Source organism: Anolis sagrei, chromosome 3, assembly GCF_037176765.1.
Source record: "Anolis sagrei isolate rAnoSag1 chromosome 3, rAnoSag1.mat, whole genome shotgun sequence".
In the NCBI taxonomy this organism is placed as follows: Eukaryota; Metazoa; Chordata; class Lepidosauria; order Squamata; family Dactyloidae; genus Anolis; species Anolis sagrei.
Window position 1 is genome coordinate 47,807,293 of NC_090023.1, and position 21,660 is coordinate 47,828,952.

Below are 21,660 nucleotides of genomic sequence, written 5' to 3' on the forward strand. Positions count from 1 at the left end.
GCAATCCCCAAGTTACAAACAAGATAGGTTCTGTAGGTTCATCCTTAAGTTGAATTTGTTTGTATGTTGGAAGAGGTCCAGCAAAAAAGTGCACTCTTTGTAATTTTGCCAAAAATGTTTCTGTGTAATTAGAATCTCTTTTTAAAAAAACACCAAAACTTCTAAGCAATTTTAAGGAAAACCATAGAAATAGATAACCCTTCCTTCAAGGAGCCTCTCTTGTTTATTCTTCCTCAGCATTCTTGGAGTGTATGTATGTTATGAAATAAATGAAATTTGTCCCACTTTAACTGCCCCGGCTCATTGCTATGGGATCCTAGGAGCTGTAGGTTTACAAGTTCTTTGGTCTTCTCTGCCAAAGAATGTTGCTGCCTCACAAACTGCTACTCCCAATATTGCATAGCATTGAGCCAGGGCATTTAAAAATGGTCTCAGACATGAATGAGAGGATAGGGGAGGTGGAGAGATACAGGGAGAATGGAGGAGAGATTGATAGGAAGAAAAAGGGGGTTAGAGAAATGCATGGGAAGTAAAGGGGAAAGGGGGTTGGAGATATAAACAGTAAGAAAAGGGAAAGGGGTTTGGAGCGATTGATTGGAAAACAAGAAAAGGGGTTTGGAGAGATCCATAGGAAGCAAAGGGAAAGTTGGTTTGGATAAATTGATAGGAGTTTGGAAAGGTGCATAGGAAGATAAGAAAAGCAGTTTCGAGAGGTGCATAGGAAGAAAAGGGAAAAGTGGTTAGGAGAGAGATCAATGGGAAGAAGTTGGATGTTTGTAACTAGGGACTGCCTGTACTTGGTTATATTGTGAGCACAAGTTGAGTCTCTTTTAGAAAGAAAAAGTAGAATTATTATTAATTAAGTGGAAGATAAATAAGTAAAGGGGAGGTTTTGAGGCCAGAATTATGGTTCTCCTAGGATGGACTAAGCTCTTGCATTTACCACTCCACTTTGAGAAGGGAGTGGTTCTTTTTTATGAGTGTTAAAGGTACAGTACTCACATTGGTCTGTGGATAAGTCAACCCAGGTTTTTTTTTGGGTTAGTTTTTTTGACTAAAACTTCTAGAGTTACACATGAGCAATATAGGGTATCTTTAATGCTTACAAGGTAGAATTAAAACCTTGCTAAAGAAATTGAAGTCAAAGCCATTTATTAATTTATGTTGAAAGCTATTAAAACTTTACTTAGAAAAATAGTACAATTGTTTATGGTTTTTTCCTATAGTTGAACCAATTGTGAGCCTAACAAAGGGACCAAATACTTTAATAGATGGAGCCAATCAAACTGTTGCAGCCGTTTGCACAGCAGCCACTGGAAAACCAGCTGCCGATGTTGTCTGGGAAGGTGATCTTGGTGAAATGGAATCCACTTCAATCTCTTTTCCAAATGAAACTGTGACAGTGGAGAATCAATACAAGCTTGTCCCCACCAGGTTTGCTAGAGGGAGACATATAACTTGTGTTGTGAAACATCCCGCTTTGGAAAAAGAGATAAGAATGGATTATGCATTGGATATTCAATGTAAGTAATTATTTTCCCTCATCATTTTACCCTCTAGAAAATAGCTCAAATTGCAAAGGCTAAAATAATTCACAACTATCTGGGTGGACCACAGAATGAAATATAAAGTATTGTGATTAGACCAACCAAAAGGAGCAAAATTCACAGCTTCTTCATTAGGCAAAGACCAAAATAAATCATGCAATGGAAGGAAGAATACTTGTATTTATTCTCAAGTACCTTTGAAGTGCTTGCTTAAAATTTGTTGGGATAGGATCTATGCAGACATGCTATACCATGCCTCCCATGTCTCTTGGGTATTTGAGGGGAAAAGGTTAAAGAAAAAAAAACCTTCAGACACTGTAATGATTACTTTGCTTAAAAATAATAAGGCCTCAAGCATGCCTATTTGCTGCTATATGTTACATCTTCCTTACAGAGCTACCAGTTGCTACCTTGGGTATTTGTGAACCCATGCAAGTTTTTATGATAAAGGGGAAAATTACATTTATGTAGAATTTTGGCTTATTTATTTATTTATTTATTTATTTGCAGTATTTATATACTATTCTTCTCAACCCCGAAGGGGACTCAGGGCAGTTCACAGTGTAGACTTCCTGTAATTTTGAGAAGAAGACATAGCAGAACAGAAATAAACCGCCTTTCTCAGCCTTATCGGTAGATTAATTATTTTTCCCATCTTTGAAAAATTAGGGCAATACATTTCTTGATGGAAGCAAATTGGTTGAACCTATCCAGCATTTAGTCTCAACAATAGTAAAGCAATTGAATCATTGGGAATCTGTTGGGTTAGCACAGTGGTTCTTAACCTAGGGTCCCCAGATGTTTTTGGCCTACAACTCCCAGAAATCCCAGCCAATTTACCAGCTGTTAGGATTTCTGGGAGTTGAAGGCCAAAAACATCTGGGGACCCCAGGTTGAGAACCACTGGGTTAGCACTTAGGAAAATGCCATTGATTCACGGAGTATAGTATAGTTGGGACTAGCAATTAAATTTAGGCATGGTGTCCAAATCCTCAAAACTGTGCAGATCTGCCTAAGTGTGTAGCATGCAGAAGGGGAAATATGTAATGGTTATTAAATTATTAAGGATTTGTTTACATAAATCTTGTTGCCAGAGTCTAATTTTAATACCAGTTTGAGAATAGTTCTTTCATGTTCTCTTCTATGATATCTTACAATTATGTGTATTTGTAGATTCCCCTGAGGTTACAGTAACCGGGTATGATGGAAACTGGTATATTGGACGAGAGAATGTTTTACTCAGGTGTAATGCTGATGCAAATCCACTGCCAATGGAGTTTACATGGAGTCGGTAAGTTCTTAACCTCAATAAATTTGATAATAATAATAGGCTACACAGAGAAGCCATTGAAATCCACAAGCATGTGGACAATTTCAACAGACAATTTTCAATGAAAATGAACAAAATCTGGCTACCAGTATTAAAAAAAACTAATTAAAACTAAAACTAAAAAATATAACAGTAAATTAAGAGCAAAACTCAAACACTGGGGAACTCCAGACAAGAAACAATCAGGAACAGCTAATCACCTTTCAACAAAGGATTCCCCCAGGCAGTAACAAGTCACACCTAAAAGCTGTCAGGCCATCAAATACTAACCAAGGTGGCCAATTGAAACATTCACATCTAGCTCCAACGGACAAGAGTTCTTTCTCCCACCCTGGACTTTCCACAGATATATAAACCCAATTTTTCTAGTTTCCAACAGACCTCACAACCTCTGAGGATGCCTGCCATAGATGCAGGCAAAACTTCAGGAGAGAATGCTTCTAGAACATGGCCATACAGCCCGAAAAACCTACAACAACTAAATAATAATCAGTGTTATTTTTTTAAAAAAAAAAATACTGAAACTACTTTAAACTCATAAAACCTTAAATACTGCGTTCATACTCCTTACTGAATACTGTTTTTTAAGTGTTGTAAACCGCAATGAGTCGCCGACTTAGGCTGAGATATTAGCGGTATACAAGCGCATAAATAAATAACCATTTAAAAAAGTTTTTGCCTAAAATGGTCTCAGACTTCATTTCTGCATAAAATAGTTTTTGGCTTTGACATCAACCAGAACATTATACGCTCAACATCCTTCCAAAACCTTCATCTGATGTGGAATGGATGCTTCACTATCTTGGTGATATTAAAAGGACGTTGGCTTTTTATGTTAGCAGAACTCTTCCAGGCTGCTTCTGTGATATTCGTTGGAGAGCTAGATAGATTCGTATTCTCTCAGAGCCTTTTGAAATGAGTAGCAGTTGCCATTTAGCTAGTTTATGAACTTGTTGGCAGGCAGCCTTAAAAAGGCATTTGAGGCCACTCTGTGAGATAAGTAACCACCTTAGCGGCTTTTATAAGACAGGTTCCTCTTGATAATATTTGCAAGGCCACTGTGTGGTCTCCACTTTTAATTTTTATGTCTCATTATCAAGTGAAGACCAGATCTTGAAGGGACGCTGCTGTATTGCTTCTGTGTGGTATGGCACCCACCTTATACAGGACAGAACCCACCTGTCTCCACTAGATAACTGTTCTGGAGTACACTTACGGAAAAGGAGGGAGGAGAATGCTTTAGCACCTTGTTGAAGGTTTTTGAATAAACATGATACTTAATCTCTACAGTGCTGATATAAAATATAATCATTATGTTCCATAGTTTTTTTCATTTTAACTATTGTGTGAATGATCTTATTTTTATTCTATAGAAAACCTTAGTATTTCAAATAAAATCTTACTCTCAGAATACTCAAACTACCTGTAAACATTTTGCAATTCAGATTAGATGGAAGTTGGCCTGAAGGTTTGCAGCCCTTAAACAATACTCTGCATTTCAACAGCCCATTGACTTACAATTATACTGGAACCTATATTTGTAAAGTGGCCAATTCATTGGGCCAAAGAAGTGATCAAAAGACTATCTACATATTAGGTAAGTGATTTGTTTCCTGTTTTTCCTTGCACTTTGAAAGTATAACCTTCAAAATAGTGCTCTGTCAGAAATATTATGATACTAGAAGTTGGGTAATGTTTGGTTTTTATCTCTGTTAGCTTTGGAAGCCCACCTGCTTCATTGGTTGTTTGTACCAGGTTTGTCCTAAAATCTTTTAGAAATGAGTACTTCTTGGTGATAGCCCCATGACACTGAAATATCCAACTCATCTGCTGTTATTTCTCTCAGTTACTTTTTGCTAAAACATTCATTTGGCGATCCTTAACAGTATATGGATCATCCCTAAAATGTGGTGTCATGTGCACTATAAGATGGGATGATAGTTGTGACCTACTTAGAAATTGGCATGGTCTTTCAAAGTAAGCTAGTTCGAAATTTCTTCTCTGGTATCAGAGCTATTCTTGAAATCAGCAGCTGGGACAATGTTTTTTAGCACTGGGTAGGATTGTTTCCTCATATAAATTCTTGTACATGTATGTACATATATTTAAAGATACATTTATTCCGACTGCACAAGTTACTGTAGTAGCTAGAGAAACTGGGAAGAATTGGAAAGATTTGAAAGTGCGGCTCATTCAGTTTATAGCTGAAGAATAAAAGCAGTTTGGCACAACTTTAACTGCGATGGCACAATTCTGTGGAATCCTAGGTTTTATCGTTTGGTGAGGCACCAGTACTCATTGGCAGGGAAGGCTAAATACCTTGTAAACCTATAGCTCCCATGATTTGAAAGCATTGAGCCTTGTCAGTTAAAGTAGTGTCAAACTGCATTAATTCTACAGTGTAGAATCTGTCTGAGATAAGAAAGTTTCTTTTAATTTGAATCCACACCCCCATAGTAGCTTAAAATTGGATTATTTTACAGAGTTATTGAAAGGATTACAAGTAAATGTATTCAGAATGTTTTGTAAAGATTAACTCTAATACTAGTACTACAGAAATTTCATGCTTGTGGAAGATGTAGTGTCCTCGCTTTACTTTCAGTTGACATAGATTGCCTTGACATCAAAATGTAAAACCTTTGTAACAACAGGTAGTTGAAGGTAAAACTTGTGCTGTGAATTCTTGTCTCCAGTATGAGAGGGAAACAAGAGTTCATATTTTCTCCCAGAGTTACATCTTTAAAATGCTCAACTCTGCTTTTTTCTGTCTGCTTTGAGAAGAGCTCTCTTGATTCAGAACAATGACCTATTTAAATCAAGAATTATACCTCCTGCAGAGGTCATTTAGATGCTCTGTAAAATCAGTAAGCAGAGCATGAGTACAGTAGCCCATTCTTTGTTGTTGTTTTTTTTTTTTTTGGTTTGTTTTGTTTTTGCTACAACACGTGATATTTAGCAGCCCTACATTCCTGGATGTCTCTTCCTGTCTTCTGTCAGGCTAGGGACAAAGAGCTGGAGAGAAGTGAGTTTACCAGGAAATATGTTGTAGGCAAGTAGGATTATCACAGATATATCAAGCTTTTACTAAAATCCCTGATGATCTTGGGATGTAATATAATAGACTGCAGACTTTTGAAAATGGGCTAGACAGCTTGAACATTCAAATGATTGTCCTCCTTGGGATTTGTTGTAATAAGGCTATGAAATAACTGCCCTCTTTTTCCTAATCAGAAAATGGTTTAGGTTATCTCTAAACCCAATGACCTTCCTATATACACTGTAACGCTATTGGGAACATAATGGTATTTGTATCTATTGCCTTATCTAAAACACTCATATTCCATTGGTGAAGCAGAACATGGAGGTGTAAAGGCAACAATCTTGTTGCATGTTTTGTTTAGGGTGAAGTTTGGTGGACAGCTGTCCACTTCTAACAACAATCCAAAGAAGTTTATATCATATAAAAACCTGCTGGTCCTCAGTGACTCAGCATTGTTATATTTGTGCAACAAACTAATTTGACTAAGTTCTTAAGAATTCTTGTTGTGTTTAGTTTTCCCATAGTGCCTAATGTTTGCTGCTGTTGTATGGTTGGCAGAGGACTTTTTTTAGAGCAGGATTATAACAGCCCTTTTCATTTAGAATGGAAACAAATTGCCAATATTCCTTACAAGCTTGGAGCAGTATGCAGGACAACCTGAGAAGAGGAAAAAGTAGATGCAGATATGGTAGAAGCAAATTCTGTAGGCGTGCTTTAAATAAAAATAGGACTCTATTTGAATTTTATGTTTACAAATGTTCCAGTTATATTATACAAAGCTCAGTTCAGTGATTATTTTCATCTATTCACAATAATTGTGGAAAGGCTTTTTATTTAGGACTGACTAAGCTTGGGAACATTTTTACCTTTTTTCATTTTATAGTTAGACATTTTTTTCTTATTCTTTTTAAAACTTACTTGCTTACTCTACTGACACTGTTTTTTGAAGTTACTTTCCTCAGCTTTACATTTTTGTTATGTTACCTTGCATGGTTTTAGTGTGTGTCTAACTCTGCTCCATCCTGGGAATTAATTTGAAATATGGAAAATTTGAAATATGGAAAATTTTCTATTGATCTTTTTAGCTATAACATAAATGTAAGATCTTTCACATTTGTCATACAGTGTAAGCTTCAATTGAATATAAAAAGCCACTGTTTGCATCACAAAGCAGTAAACCTACTTTCACATTAATGCATTGTGGGACATATTTTATAGTTTTTATTTATGGTCTCTGAGGGTCTTCTGAGCCTGCTCAGTGCATCATTCAGAATCTTATAGAATTATTATGTGTGTGTTTTAGCAGAAACTCCACCCATTGCCTTTGTGCCATATTAACACACTTCCTGCCTAAACTCTACATTTATTCTTGTTTGCTCTTGCAGCAGCATCATAATACAAACATCTTGGAACTTTCTTCTTTTTGTTGTTGTTGTTCATTCATTCAGTCGTCTCCGACTCTTCGTGACCTCATGGACCAGCCCACGCCAGAGCTCCCTGTCGGCCGTTACCACCCCCAGCTCCCTCAAGGTCAGTCCAGTCACTTCAAGGATGCCAACCATCCATCTGGCCCTTGGTCGGCCCCTCTTCCTTTTGCCTTCCACTTTCCCCAGCATAATTGTCTTCTCTAGGCTTTCCTGTCTCCTCATGATGTGGCCAAAGTACTTCAACTTTGTCTCTAGTATCTTTCCCTCCAGTGAGCAGTCGGGCTTTATTTCCTGGAGGATGGACTGGTTGGATCTTCTCGCAGTCCAAGACACTCTCAGAACTTTCCTCCAACACCACAGCTCAAAAGCATCGATCTTCCTTCGCTCAGCCTTCCCTAAGGTCCAGCTCTCACATCCGTAGGTGACTACAGGGAATACCATGGCTTTGACTAGGCGGATCTTTGTTGCCAGTCTGATGTCTCTACTCTTTACTATTTTATCGAGACTGGACATTGCTCTCCTCCCAAGAAGTAAGCGTCTTCTGATTTCCTGGCCACAGTCTGCATCTGCAGCAATCTTTGCACCTAGAAATACAAAGTCTGTCACGGCCTCCACGGTTTCTCCCTCTATTTTCCAGTTGTCAATCATTCTTGTTGCCATAATCTTGGTTTTTTTGACATTTAGCTGCAACCCGGCTTTTGCGCTTTCTTCTTTCACCTTGATTAGAAGGCTCCTCAGCTCCTCCTCGCTTTCGGCCATCAGAGTGGTGTCATCTGCATATCTGAGGTTGTTAATGTTTCTTCCAGCAATTTTCACCCCAGCTTTGCATTCATCAAGCCCCGCACATCGCATGATGTGTTCTGCATACAAATTAAAAAGGTTGGGTGAGAGGATGCAGCCTTACCGTACGCCTTTCCCAATCTTGAACCAGTCTGTTGTTCCGTGGTCAGTTCTTACTGTTGTTACTTGGTCCTTGTACAGATTCCTCAGGAGAAAGACAAGGTGGCTTGGGATGCCCATCCCACTAAGAACTTGCCACAATTTATTATGATCCACACAGTCAAAGGCTTTAGAATAGTCAATGAAGCAGAAGTAGATGTTTTTCTGAAACTCCCTGCCTTTCTCCATTATCCAGCGGATATTGGCAATCTGGTCTCTCGTTCCTCTGCCTTTTCTAAACCCAGCTTGAACATCTGGCAACTCTCGCTCCATGTATTGCTGGAGTCTTCCTTGCAGAATCTTGAGCATTACCTTACTGGCATGAGAAATAAGGGCCACTGTACGGAAGTTTGAGCAGTCTTTCGCATTTCCCTTTTTTGGTATGGGGATATAAGTTGATTTTTTCCAATCTGATGGCCATTCTTGTGTTTTCCATATTTGCTGGCAAATGGCATGCATCACCTTGACAGCATCATCTTTTAAGATTTTAAACAGTTCAGCTGGGATCCCGTCGTCTCCTGCTGCCTTGTTGTTAGCAATGCTTCTTAAGGCCCATTCAACCCCACTCCTCAGGATGTCTGGTTCTAATTCATTCACCACACAGTCAAAATTATCCTCAATATTATTATCCTTCCTATACAGATCTTCTGTATAGTCTCGCCACCTTCTCTTGATCTCTTCAGCTTCTGTTAGATCCCTGCCATCTTTGTTTCTTATCATACCAATTTTTGCCTGAAATTTACCTCCAATGCTTCTAATTTTCTGGAAGAGGTCTCTTGTCCTTCCTATTCTGTTGTCTTCTTCCATGTCCATGCATTTCTTATTTAAAAATAGTTCCTTATCTCTTCTGGCTAACCTCTGGAATTGCGCATTTAACTGGGCATATCTCCCCTTATCGCTGTTTCCTTTTGCTTTCCTCCTTTCTTGGACTACTTCCAGTGTCTCAGCAGACAACCATTTTGCCTTCTTGGTTTTCTTTTTCTTTGGAACGTACTTTGTTGCCGCCTCCTGAACAATGTCGCGGACTTCTGTCCATAGTTCTTCTGGGACTCTGTTTACTAAATCTAGTCCTTCAAATCTGTTCTTCACTTCCAAATCTGTTCTTCGCTAGGAATGTTAGTGAGATCATATCTAACTGGTCTGTGTATTTTCCCTGATCTCTTTAGTTTTATTCTAAATTGGGCAATAAGAAGTTCGTGATCTGAGCTACAGTCAGCCCCAGGTCTTGTTTTCACCGACTGGATGGATGTCTGCCACCTTTGGCTGCAAAGGATGTAGTCAATCTGATTTCGGTGTTGACCATCTGGCGAGGTCCATGTATAAAGCCATCTTTTAGGTTGTTGGAAGAGAGTATTCGTTATACACAGCGAGTTTTCCTGGCAAAATTCTATCAGCCTGCGTCCCGCTTCATTTTGTTCTCCCAGACCATGCTTGCCTGTGATCCCTGTTGTCATTTGACTTCCCATCTTGGCATTCCAGTCTCCTGTAATGAAAATAATGTCTCTTTTTGGTGTATTATCCAGTAGGTCCTGCAGATCCTCGGCGGTGATCCTTTGCTGGAGTTCTTCTTTTTACTACTTGTTTTTTATACTTTGCGTTTTGGATTGTTTTAAACAGATTTCAATTTGTTTGGAATTTGGATTGAACTGATCAGATTTTATAATTCATAAAATCTGATTTTATGAATCAGATTTTATGAATCAGACAAAACTAGAGTTGGAAAACCAGTTTTTAAAAAGTTACAGTAACAAGACCATGCTCCAGATTTAATTCTTTTGATGTGTTGACGTTTCTGAATAGTTTCAAAAGCAGTTCCACATAGATTATGTTCGAAACTGTACTTAAGGCAAGTGTCACCATAGTCAGATGTAAAGTCTCAGGGACCACATTCAGTGAATATACTAGTGTGTATGTCTAGCAGATATTTAGGGATGTTTCATCCTTTTTCTCTTTTACTTGGCTCCTTTCCCAGTTCAAATGTTATATATAAATTCGTTCACATTTTAGGCCCATATATCAAATCTGCATTGAATATAACATTGCATTATGCATTTAATTTTGAAAATAGCGAAGTTATAGCCTTGGTATTGAGCAGATATCAATGGTATGTTAAAAACATTGGATTTTATTTTATTTTTAGGGTTCAGAAGACATGCAACACTATTTTCTGCTGGAATAGAAAAAAAACATTGTGAGATAGCAGTGACTTGTTAGAATGAAAGGAAACTAGACTATGAAGAAGTTTGAAATGATGCATATAACGGAAGCCATTTCTAAAGAAGGAGCAGTCCATAGTGCCCCCCTTTAAAAGACTGAGAGGAGAATATTGTGACATATTAAAGACATTTATATTGGCATAGTATATTGTGGTCTAAATCCCTTCAGATAGATACATAAAAGGCTACCCTTGAATGGAAGGCATCTATATCATGCACTTTGGGGGGGAAATTAACAGAAGAACCAAATGGCCATGAAAGAATTGCTGCTGCTGTTGTTATTTGTATCCTGATTTTATCTGTGTGATTGAGGTGCAAAGTGTCTTATGACAGAAGATGGGGTTATTTCTCTTTCCCATTCTTAAAGTTATCTTTCTATAGAGCCATTCCACCAGATTTAAATGCCATAATTTTCTTGCTCTCATATATTTAATCTTTCATATATTTCTAAAATATCTCCTGAGAGTAGTTGAGAGTAAAGGAAGAGGAAGTCACCAAACTTTTCTGCTGTAATATTCTGTCCAGTTCTGCATGTAAACACCTTGTGCATGGAAAAAACTTGACATTACCTTCCCAATAACACAACCTCTCCCAATGGTATCGAGCAGACAGAGGTCCACTGTCCATTGTATATTGCAAGCATGCTTGTGTGGTTTTACCGGTCATCAGAATTTTTGTTGCCAGTAAGAGAAAAGTTTTCCTGATCTCTAACCTGGACACATGTCAAAAACTGCAATTTTCAAGACTTGTAAGAATTATATTTTTGAAAATTGTAGGAGCTAAATTTATTGTTTAAAACTAAACAATAAAACTATTTCAGGATTGGTGGAGTTTATTTTCAGGTCTCCTTTGAAGACTAAACATCATTGTTCTAGACCTGTACCTTCATCTGTGCAGTATTTCGTTATACAAGTACTCTTTTCTCATTTAACATGCTAAAATTCTTATGTGAAGAGTTTAACAAATTGTCTGATGGGATTGAGTAACGAATCCATACAATGATACATTATGTAGATCTAGCAACACTAGCCTTCTGTAATATTTATTGAATGAATTCTTTAACTTGGTAAGCAAGGCATTACCCCAAAAAAGGGTATGTGTAGATAATAACATGAATGTTACTGTATAAGTCAACTGGGGTTAATTAAATTATTCACAATATTCTCAGCTGAAATATAATCACAGTTATATTTAAAATGAAGTTAATTGTATAACAGCATATAGCTAAGTAAATCTAAATTTAAATCCTGTCTTGCCTACTCAGCTAATGATGTCTTGGAATAAATGACTTTAATGTTATACTAACATTTCACTAACAGCTTCTTCTAGTTGATTATAGAGGTTTGTAGGTAGCTATATGGTAATTTTTAGCTTCTCCACATGCCTTCACTTTACTGTGAATAGACTGTCTCTTGATCCTTTCACTTATATATTATCTTAGGAACACATTATAGTATAGATATATATGTTTTAATGATATCTTGTCAAAATGGCTATGCTTGCAAACAACTTTAGGCATGCCTTATGGCTTTTGATTATGCCAAAAGGAATTTTGTGTTCCTTTTTTCATTTGACAAAGCCATTAAACATAGCATTCTTATGAAACACAACAGTTTAAATGCATTGCCATATAACATTTGAAGGAGGGGATCTTTGATAAATAGCAGTCCAGAACACTTGTCTACATGAAATTAGACGATATTTCACATCATCAAAGAACATGAGTGGTTTGTAGGTGGTCCTGAGCTGGGCCTAGTGCATCTAGATGTCATCCTGAAAGTTGTTCAAGAGGTAAATAGTCTGCCCTTCATGAAATTGGTTCGAGCCCCATACCCAAACATGACACAGTTCTGACTGTGAATGTTGCAATAAATTATGACATGAAGGCAATCCTTTCTTTAGTCATAGTTGTAGCATTGCCTAAAGTCTATTTATATAGGGGAGTATTGGTGGGGAAAGTACAAAACAAACTGCAAGGGATGGCACTGCATTTCCCTATTATACCCAGGCAATAGATGTGAGTGAAGTGTGCTTAACTGCTCATCAAGTGCTAGACTGGCCCCTGAACCAGCCAAGCCTTTTGATTGGTTCAAACCAGCACCTCCTTGCACCTGGTCTACCACACAAACACTGGAAGAAGAGAAGAGGTACAGCACAGACCCATTCTCACCTTGATATGAAAAGCAAAGGCTTGTCATATACTCTAATCTTTAAACACATATTGTCCTTTGTAGAATAAAATTATAATATAGCATTGATTATTGGGATTTTAACTAGTTGTTTTTTAAATTATGTCCGGAAATAAACAGGTTTTGAAATGAGAAACTAATGTCTCATGTATATTTTTTACCCAATCTTTCTAAAAAATAAGTAGATCTGTGTTTGGAGTGTTTTTCAAATAGTAAAAAAAACCCAACAAACTCCCAATGCTTTAATTTTTAAACTTTTAACTAATAAATTTGACCATGCTACCACTTAATTGAGGATAAATGGCAAAATCACATCTGGCTAACTTCAGCATGCAACCTCTAGTTTTTCATTCTTTAGCAGTGCACAGAAGTTACATAGTACACATTTTTCCTGTTACTCTTTTAGTTTTTTTACATTGACTTGAAAAAGAAGGAATGGTTGCATTTCTCAGCTGATGGAATTAATACATGTTTGCTTTAAAACAACATGGAAATAATTGTAATCTTAGAAGAAGCTATTTTTGTACTTAAATACACTGTCCAGAAGCTGTATGTTGCTATTGTGTTCTTTCCATCAAAAGTAGTAGACAACCTTAGAATTAAATGAAGAATGAAAAACTATGTTGACCTACACTTACTTACTCATCAACTGTGCTTTCTTATCAGCTCTTAACTTATTTAGTTTGCATTGACATTCTCTGCCTTTTCTGTGTCTTGTGTATCTCTTTGCTCTTTTTCATTAGATCCTCCTACTACTACCACCTCACCACCCACGATTCCATGGCTTCCTTCAACTGATGGCATCACAGGTTTAGCAACTCAGCCAAAAGTAAGGCTTTTTCCAACATCATCCTGGCCAGAAATGCAGGAAGACAATTGGGGCACCGTCATCGGTAGTGCAGTGGGCGGGGCTCTTTTCCTGATACTTGTATGCGTTCTGATTGGAATTATCTGGTATAAAAGAAGGAGGACGTTCCGTGGTGACTACTTCGCTAAGAACTACATTCCACCATCTGATATGCAAAAGGAATCCCAAGTAGACACTCTCCAGGTAGAGGATGTGGATTCTTACCCTGACAGTGTGAAAAAGGAAATAAAACATCCAGTGAACAGTCTCATAACTAAAGACTACTTGGGAGAATCTGAAAAAACAGACTGGAATAAAGTAGACACTATTAACAGGTCCCAGGACAGGCATGAAAGATCAATGGATTACTATGACAGTGGAACACTTGGAATGAAATACTTGGGTGACGAATGCTATGATGAAAATGAAGATGACTTAGTTTCACATGTAGATGGCTCTGTAATATCTCGAAAGGAGTGGTATGTGTAGTGGCCACTTCCAGATTTTGACTATACATAAAGGTCCTTCATTAGCTGATCACTTGCAGATTGTTTATACTTTTTCTTGAGGAACAAGCTTTTTGAAGTTGATTTTCAAGCTTTTTATATTCTAACTTGACAAAAAGAAATGTAAAAACCTCATTTAAATGTACTGGAGCTGCTTTATGATTTGTCAATGCTGTACTACTGTCTTTCACAAGAAACAAATTTTAATATAGTTCTTTATTTGGCCAGTAGCACTAGATAAGAGTTAAGTGCTAAGTGGAAAAATACTGAATTGTTATAAAAATGAAATTAAGCAAATGTCTTTCCTTGTGACAATATTATCAGAAGTGATCTTGACAGAACTTTTTGAATCCGTAATTCTATTCAGAGGTAACAAGAAACTGATTCAAAAACAGCTGATCTAAGGCACGTTTTTGTTTACAAAGTAATTTTTATGATATAAAATATTCTGAAGGCACAGTTTTTTGAAGCTTTATTTTTAGGTTTTCTGCACAGAATTTAATACCTCTACATTTTTGAGCCTTGCCATAATTAGATACTGTAGTGGGTCGTACCTTTTACAGATGAATTGTTGCACTGAACCTGCCACAATGAACTTTCAATGAACACATTTTGCAATGTAACAGAATTGCTATATTTTATTTCCAAGCACTGGAATGTTAAGATTCCAAACACTTTAGTTATATTTCCAGAACAGTTCCTTACACATTTTTTTCTAACCGTTGCTTTGTTACAAATTGTTTACCTTACTTAAAAGGAAAAAGTAATGTTCAGGAAATAAGTGTCCCCTAAGCACTCTACAGAATGTTCATTTAAGCACAAAGCTAGGGATGTGCTAAGTTGAAACTCAGATGCAGTTTCTATAATTGATTGAAGATGCCTTTTAAGAGGTAAACCTTTTGATTTTTCATAGTGTTTGGTATTACAAAAGATATGTGTTCTGTAGAAGAAATATTGACTAAAGAACAGGGACAAGTTCACCTTATTTATTATGCAAACCTGTGTTTCATAAATATATGTCATTCTGGAACATAACTATTTTGAAACAAAAAAGTGTCAAAACACACACAGATTTCTGCTTAAACAGAAAAGATACCACCTAATGGTGAACTCTTAATGAGGCATTTAAAGAAATTTATGCTGCTTGAAAAAAATCCATAGTGGTACAGGAAATGAAAGACAACTAGAACTGGTGGAAGAAACAAATATATTAAGAAAGGCATTTTGTTTTCTTCTACATAAGAGATGGTCAGTTATGCTGTTTTAAAAGTATGTTACACATACATTTTTAGAACATAAAGGTGGCTGGTTGTGCAGAAAATAATGTACAACTAGTAAGACTTCTACAATAGTTTTAAGCATACTTGCTTAGAAACAAGTCCCATTGAAATCAGTGGAGACTTTCTTTGATAAAAATATGTTCAAAATAAAAAAGAAAGATTGTGTGTGTGCTTCAAGAAGCTGGAGATTTGTTTAAAAAGCATATAACAGATTAACATGGCAGCATGAGTACTTACTAAAGAAATGCTGTATGTCAGTTAGTTCCCAATAGTATCTTTGGAGTAATATAAACATAACAAAAAGAACAACAGTATTTTAGAGCTTTTCAGTTAGTACAGTATCTGTATTACGGTGCAGTTTTGACAGTACACTGTGATTTGGTTGCTATGTCTTCAAAACGTTACTGCAGTTTGGTATTATAAATACATGAAACTGATTTCTGTACATCTCTATCACATTGATAAATCAACTGGTGATATTGTTTTACTTGACCAAAGTCTCTTTTCAGTACATTTGGAAGTAAAATATCAAACCATGCTTGCCTGTGAACTCAAGTGAGTTTCTCTACTTCATGGAGCTGATCCATCACTAGCTGAACTGCTAGCTTCAGATAGGTTGTGGTCCAGTCTTAAGCTAATAGCAGGTCCTAAATTGTGTTACTTTTTATTTTATTTTTTGAAGGTAGCCTGTGGTCTTAAAAACATCTCCATTGTAATCTGTAGTGGCATACTTTCTGTAAGCCCTCGAGACCTTTTATTGTGACATGCAAATCTAGAAGTAACTGTGTTCTTTAAAGGTTTGTTAAATTTACCAAGAATTTTACAGTTCAATATGAAGAAGCTCATAATAGGTTTAAGATGTTCAGTGTTGCAGTGGGTTTTTTTTAATGAATGTTTGGTGTAAATAAGAGAACTGATTGTAAGTTTGAATAGCTGTTGTGTGAAATAAATCTTTCGTTAAATTAATTTCTTGGATACAGGTGATATGCATACATTGTTGAAAAACATAGATGAAAGCTAGTTAAATACAGCTGGATATTAGAAATATGTTCAGATAAGTACTTCTATTAAGGTATTTTTATGTGAAAATTATTTTCACAAATGAATTGCTGATCAATATGGCTGGCTGCTGTTAAGGTCAGACCATTAATTAAACTCTTCTACAAACCATTTACACAGCATTGTGTATATAATTTAAATTCTAGTTAAATTGTATAAAAACAGTAAAGTTGTTTTTCCATTTTGCCTATACAAAACATCCTTCAGTTTTGCTTGAAGTATCCAAATGAGTTTATCAAATGTTTTGCATAGTTGACATATCATCTATAAACACAAATTGCAAAGACACAAGAGCTCATGAGAATAACATTAGATCTAGTCTATAATTCTATTCCTTTAATCCCTAGCTAAATGCCTTTGGAAAGATAAACTAGTCATGAAGAAAATATTACTCAATTGTTTAGGTTTTCCTCGAGCTAGTGTCAAGAGGCATACTGATACAGAAACTAGTATAATAGCCATATATATCATTTTCTAACATGGATTTATCTGATCTCTCATTACAGCCATCTAGATTATAAGACAGTGTTGTTTATTATTTATTTATTATTTATTATTTATTAGATGCACTTATTGACCGCCATTCTCAGCCCTTACGGGCGACTCATGGCGGTGTACAGTACACATAAAAAGACAGTTACAGAGGCCAGTATCAACAACATATGACTATACAACAAATACAAACTACATAAAAATCCGCTTCGTCTCTTAGTAGAATCATAGCCAGTCTCATTTTCCTTATACCATTCCAGTTCTCATTACCGTAATGTTGTTGCTTAGCACTTAATTAAATGCCCTCTCGAACAGCCAGGTCTTAAGGCTTTTTCGAAAGGACATGAGGGAGGGCGCCTGTCTGATGTGTGCCGGGAGAGTGTTCCACAGCCGGGGGGCCACCACCGAGAAGACCCTCTCCCTCGTCCCCGCCAGCCGTGCCTGTGATGCAGGCGGGATCGAGAGAAGGGCCTCCCCAGACGATCTCAAGGTCCTCGTGGGCTCGTAGGCCAAGATGCGGTCAGAAAGGTATTTTGGGCCGGAACCGTTTAGGGCTTTGTAGGCCAAGACCAGCACCTTGAATTGGGTCCGGTAGCAAATCGGCAGCCAGTGGAGCTGGGACAACAAGGGCGTTGTGTGCTCCCTGCTACCCGCTCCAGTTAGTAACATGGCTGCCGCGCGCTGGACCAGCTGAAGCTTCCGGGCCATCTTCAAGGGCAGCCCCACGTAGAGAGCGTTGCAGTAATCCAGGTGGGATGTGACAAGAGCGTGTACCACCGTGGCCAAGTCAGACTTCCCGAGATACGGGCGCAGCTGGCGCACGAGCCTAAGCTGTGCAAATGCTCCCCTGGTCACCGCTGAAACCTGGGGATCCAGGCTCAACGATGAGTCCAGGGTCACACCCAAGCTGCGAACCTGCGCCTTCAAGGGGAGTGCGACCCCATCCAGCACAGGCTGTAACCCTATATCCCGTTCGGCCTTGCGACTGACCAGGAGTACCTCTGTCTTGTCTGGATTTAGTTTCAGTTTGTTCGCCCTCATCCAGACCGTTACAGCGGCCAGGCACCGGTTCAGGACCTCGACAGCCTCCTTAGTAGCAGGTGGGAAGGAGTGACAGAGTTGGACATCATCTGCGTACAGATGACACCGCACCCCGAAACTCCGGATGATCTCACCCAGCGGCTTCATGTAGATATTAAACAGCATGGGGGACAGTATGGAACCCTGTGGCACCCCACAAGTCAAAGGTTGTGGTGCGGAACAGGAGTCCCCCAATGACACCTTCTGGGTGCGACCCTCCAGAAATGACCGGAGCCACCGCAAAGCAATGCCTCCAAGACCCATTTCCGCAAGGCGCCCCAGAAGGATACCGTGGTCGACGGTATCGAAGGCCGCTGAGAGGTCCAGGAGCACCAACAGGGACACACTCCCCCTGTCTAGCTCCCGGCGCAGATCATCCACTAAGGCGACCAAGACCGTCTCGGTACCATGCCCCGGTCTGAAACCAGACTGTGCCGGATCCAGATAATCCGTGTCTCTCAAGAATACCTGGAGTTGTGAGGCCACCACGCTTTCCATGACTTTGCCCAAAAAGGGGAGATTGGAAACAGGCCGAAAGTTGTCCAATTTAGTGGGGTCCAGTGATGGCTTCTTCAACAGCGGCTTTATAATAGCCTGTTTTAGGCTCGCTGGAATCTTGCCTTCCCGAAGGGAGGCATTCACCACCACTGTTACCCACTCGGCCAATCCCCCTCTGGCCTCTCTCAGAAGCCAGGATGGGCAGGGGTCTAGGATGGACGTGGTGGGCCTCATTCCTCCAAGTATCTTGTCCACATCCTCGGGTTTCACAAACTGAAAAGAATCCAACAAAATAGGACAAGCAGGTGCTCTCGTTACATCCACAGAGTCTGCATCTAACGCGGCGTCCAGCCCAGAACGGATCAAGGCGACTTTGTCTGCGAAGAACCGAGCAAATGCTTCACAGCGCGCGACCGAATTGTCAGGGCTCCCACCTGCAGAGGCGGGAGTTAAAAGACCTCTGACAATCCGAAACAGCTCCGCCGGACGGTTCTTTGCAGACGCAATAGTGGCCGCAAAGAAAGTTTTCTTTGCGGTCTTTATTGCCGCGGCATATGCCCTAAGAAAGGACACAAACCGTGCTCGGTTTGACTCGCTCGGTTCCGAACGCCACACGCTCTCTAGTTCCCTCTTCCTTCGCTTCATAGCTGCCAGCTCCTCAGTAAACCAAGGGGCTGGTTTAGCTCGGCTACTTGAGAGGGGACGTTCCGGAGCAATCATGTCAATATCCCTGGTCATCTCCCCATTCCAGAGAGCCACCAAGGCTTCGACATGGTCACCTACCGAGGTGGCGGGAAAATCCCCAAGAGCCGTCAGGAAGCCATTCGGATCCATCAGTCTCCTGGGGCGGACCATCTTAATGGGTCCTCCACCTTTGCAGAGGTTAGGGGGCGCAGTGAGCCTAAATCTGATCAGGAAGTGGTCGGTCCATGGCAACGGAGAGATGGACAACTCCTCCACACCGCCACCCTGTTCCCATCCCTGACAGAAAACCAAATCCAATGTGTGTCCAGCACAGTGGGTGGGGCCAGATATTTGTTGGGACAGCCCCATGGTTGCCATGGCAGACATGAAGTCCTGAGCCGCACCTGTGAGGGTCGTCTCGGCATGGACGTTGAAGTCTCCCAGCACAAGAAGTCGTTGAGACTTCAATGCCAGGCTCGAGACCACCCCCGCTAGCTCAGGTAGGGAGACTGTAGTGCAGCGAGGTGGACGGTACACTACTAGAATCCCTATACTGTCCCGGTCGCCCACCCTCAGGTAGACGCTTTCGAAATTTGCGGTCTGCGGGATGGGGCACCTGGTCAGATGGATGGAGTCCCTATAGACCACTGCGACCCCACCTCCCCGCCCTCCGGATCTAGGTTGGTGCTGCACGGAGAAACCCGGAGGACAAAGCTGGGTCAGATTTACTCCTCCAGCTTCATCCAGCCAGGTCTCCGTGATGCACGCCAGATCTGCCCGTTCGTCCAGGATTAAGTCCTGGATCCAGGTCGTTTTTCCGTTGACAGATCTGGCGTTCAACAGCACCACCTTCAGACCGGAGGGTCCGCTCACCTGGTTACACCAATTTACCTTAGGAGACCGATTTGGAATTTTGATTATAGATAAGTGGTCCGAATTTGGCCGAATTTGAGGTCTCCTTTTCCCGCATCTCCTCCTTCCCACCACGACCTCTATGGGGGCCCCTCGGCTAGTGGAACACCTCCCCTCCTCCATGCCGCTATTTCTGGCTAGGGTCTTAATCACACTTTCACCAGCTGTTTGGGATGTTGGCGTTTTATCTTGCCAATTGTGCTGGCCTTCTTCATCCCCCCTCCTCCCCTCATTGTTTCCCATAGGTTCCAGCCCACTACCTCCCCTGCCCCTTCCACCAGATAATAGTGACAGAGACAGTAAGCATAGGAGGGTGGGGGACCACATGGATGGAAATGGACACTTCGGTAGATGAAGGGTACCAGAGGCAAGCGTTAGCCGCGAAATAGGATGGTCCTTGAATACTAGAGCCTTAAAGTGCAAAGTGCAAGGTAAATTCCGCGGCTACCGAGTAATTCTTAGGTGCAAGGTTTTTAAAGTGCAACAAGATATTAAAGTGCAACAGCCTCAACAGAAAATATTTGGCCCTCTATACTACTAAAGTGCGGCAGGAGGAGTTGGGAGGGGTAAAGTGCCACAGTTGGTAAAGTGCAAACAGTTGGCTACGGAACAGGCGCCACTAAGCGCTATGTTGAAATGAATTCTTAATTTGTCATGTTTTAGATTACCATGGTTATAAGTAGGATGCGAGAGTATCTTAACAGTTTTATAAAACTGCATAGAAGCAAGAATGTAATATTCCTGTATAACTTTAGCAAAGATCTGCTATAGTATGCAGCATAGCATTCTTTTTAGTGTTAACATGGAGAGTAATAAAATCAGGTGGTTTATCTTTAAAGAGTCACATGAAATTCTACTTACCTGCTCAATATACTCATGTAAGAAATCTAAAAAATGTAAGAGCTTAGTCCATCCCTGGGTAGTCAAAATGAAGCATTGACTTCTCCGCTGTGGCACCACTTCTGTTTTTCTTTCTTTCTTTCTTTCTTTCTTTGAATGTCTGAGTGAGGAAATGATGGCCAGGGGTCATGATGACCAGGGGTGGCTGGCCTTCGGAACCAGCATTGGTAATTCCGCCTCTGCACGAAATACCCTCGACTTATCCATAGATCATATTGTTATCCATAATTTTGGCCCTCAAACCCTATCATGAGGTCGACTTGTATGTGAGCATATACACTAAATATAGCAGAAAACACAGGGATTGGGTTATTAATGAAATGTAAGCATCCTTGTGAACTAACTTTGGAGCATTTTTAGTCGACAATGGTCATGATTTAAATTCTCTGGGAAGCAGAAGGCCTTTGGTAAGCTTTGGAATCATTGGTTTCAGTAAAGCCTAGGAGCAAGTTACATATTATGGTAGTCATGTGTAGTCCTGTCTCCCTCCAATTTTTGTTCATAGATTTTGGGACTAAAATCATTTGGGGCTTTTAGTTTTGAAGCTGCCAGGTGATAATGGGTTAGACAGCTCCCCACCTCAGTCTTCCGCTTCAGATTTCATCCTTCAGTAACTGTTTCATTAAGGAAAATATGGAACTCACAGAACAAGTGACTTACATTGTGTGGCCTTTATTTGTGATTAGGTTTTTAGATTGGATGAAGCTCTGTCTG

The 21,660-nt window shown here is 39.7% G+C and overlaps 1 protein-coding gene across 6 annotated transcripts in view; it reads left to right on the plus strand.

Moving 5' to 3' along the window:
- Positions 1–21,660, plus strand: part of NECTIN3 (nectin cell adhesion molecule 3) — an 83,953-nt gene that overhangs the window by 34,050 nt on the left and 28,243 nt on the right. For 4 of the 6 annotated variants that reach the window (XM_060770646.2, XM_060770648.2, XM_067466645.1 and 1 more), the window contains exons 3-6: positions 1,227–1,523; positions 2,721–2,838; positions 4,323–4,474; positions 13,432–16,287. In XM_060770646.2, coding sequence (XP_060626629.2) covers positions 1,227–1,523; positions 2,721–2,838; positions 4,323–4,474; positions 13,432–14,024 — 1,160 coding nt within the window. In that variant the 3' untranslated portion in view covers positions 14,025–16,287. Of the gene's footprint in view, positions 1–1,226; positions 1,524–2,720; positions 2,839–4,322; positions 4,475–13,431; positions 16,288–21,660 lie in introns of those variants that run through there. The other 2 variants (XM_060770650.2, XM_060770647.2) reach the window with 1 other exon arrangement.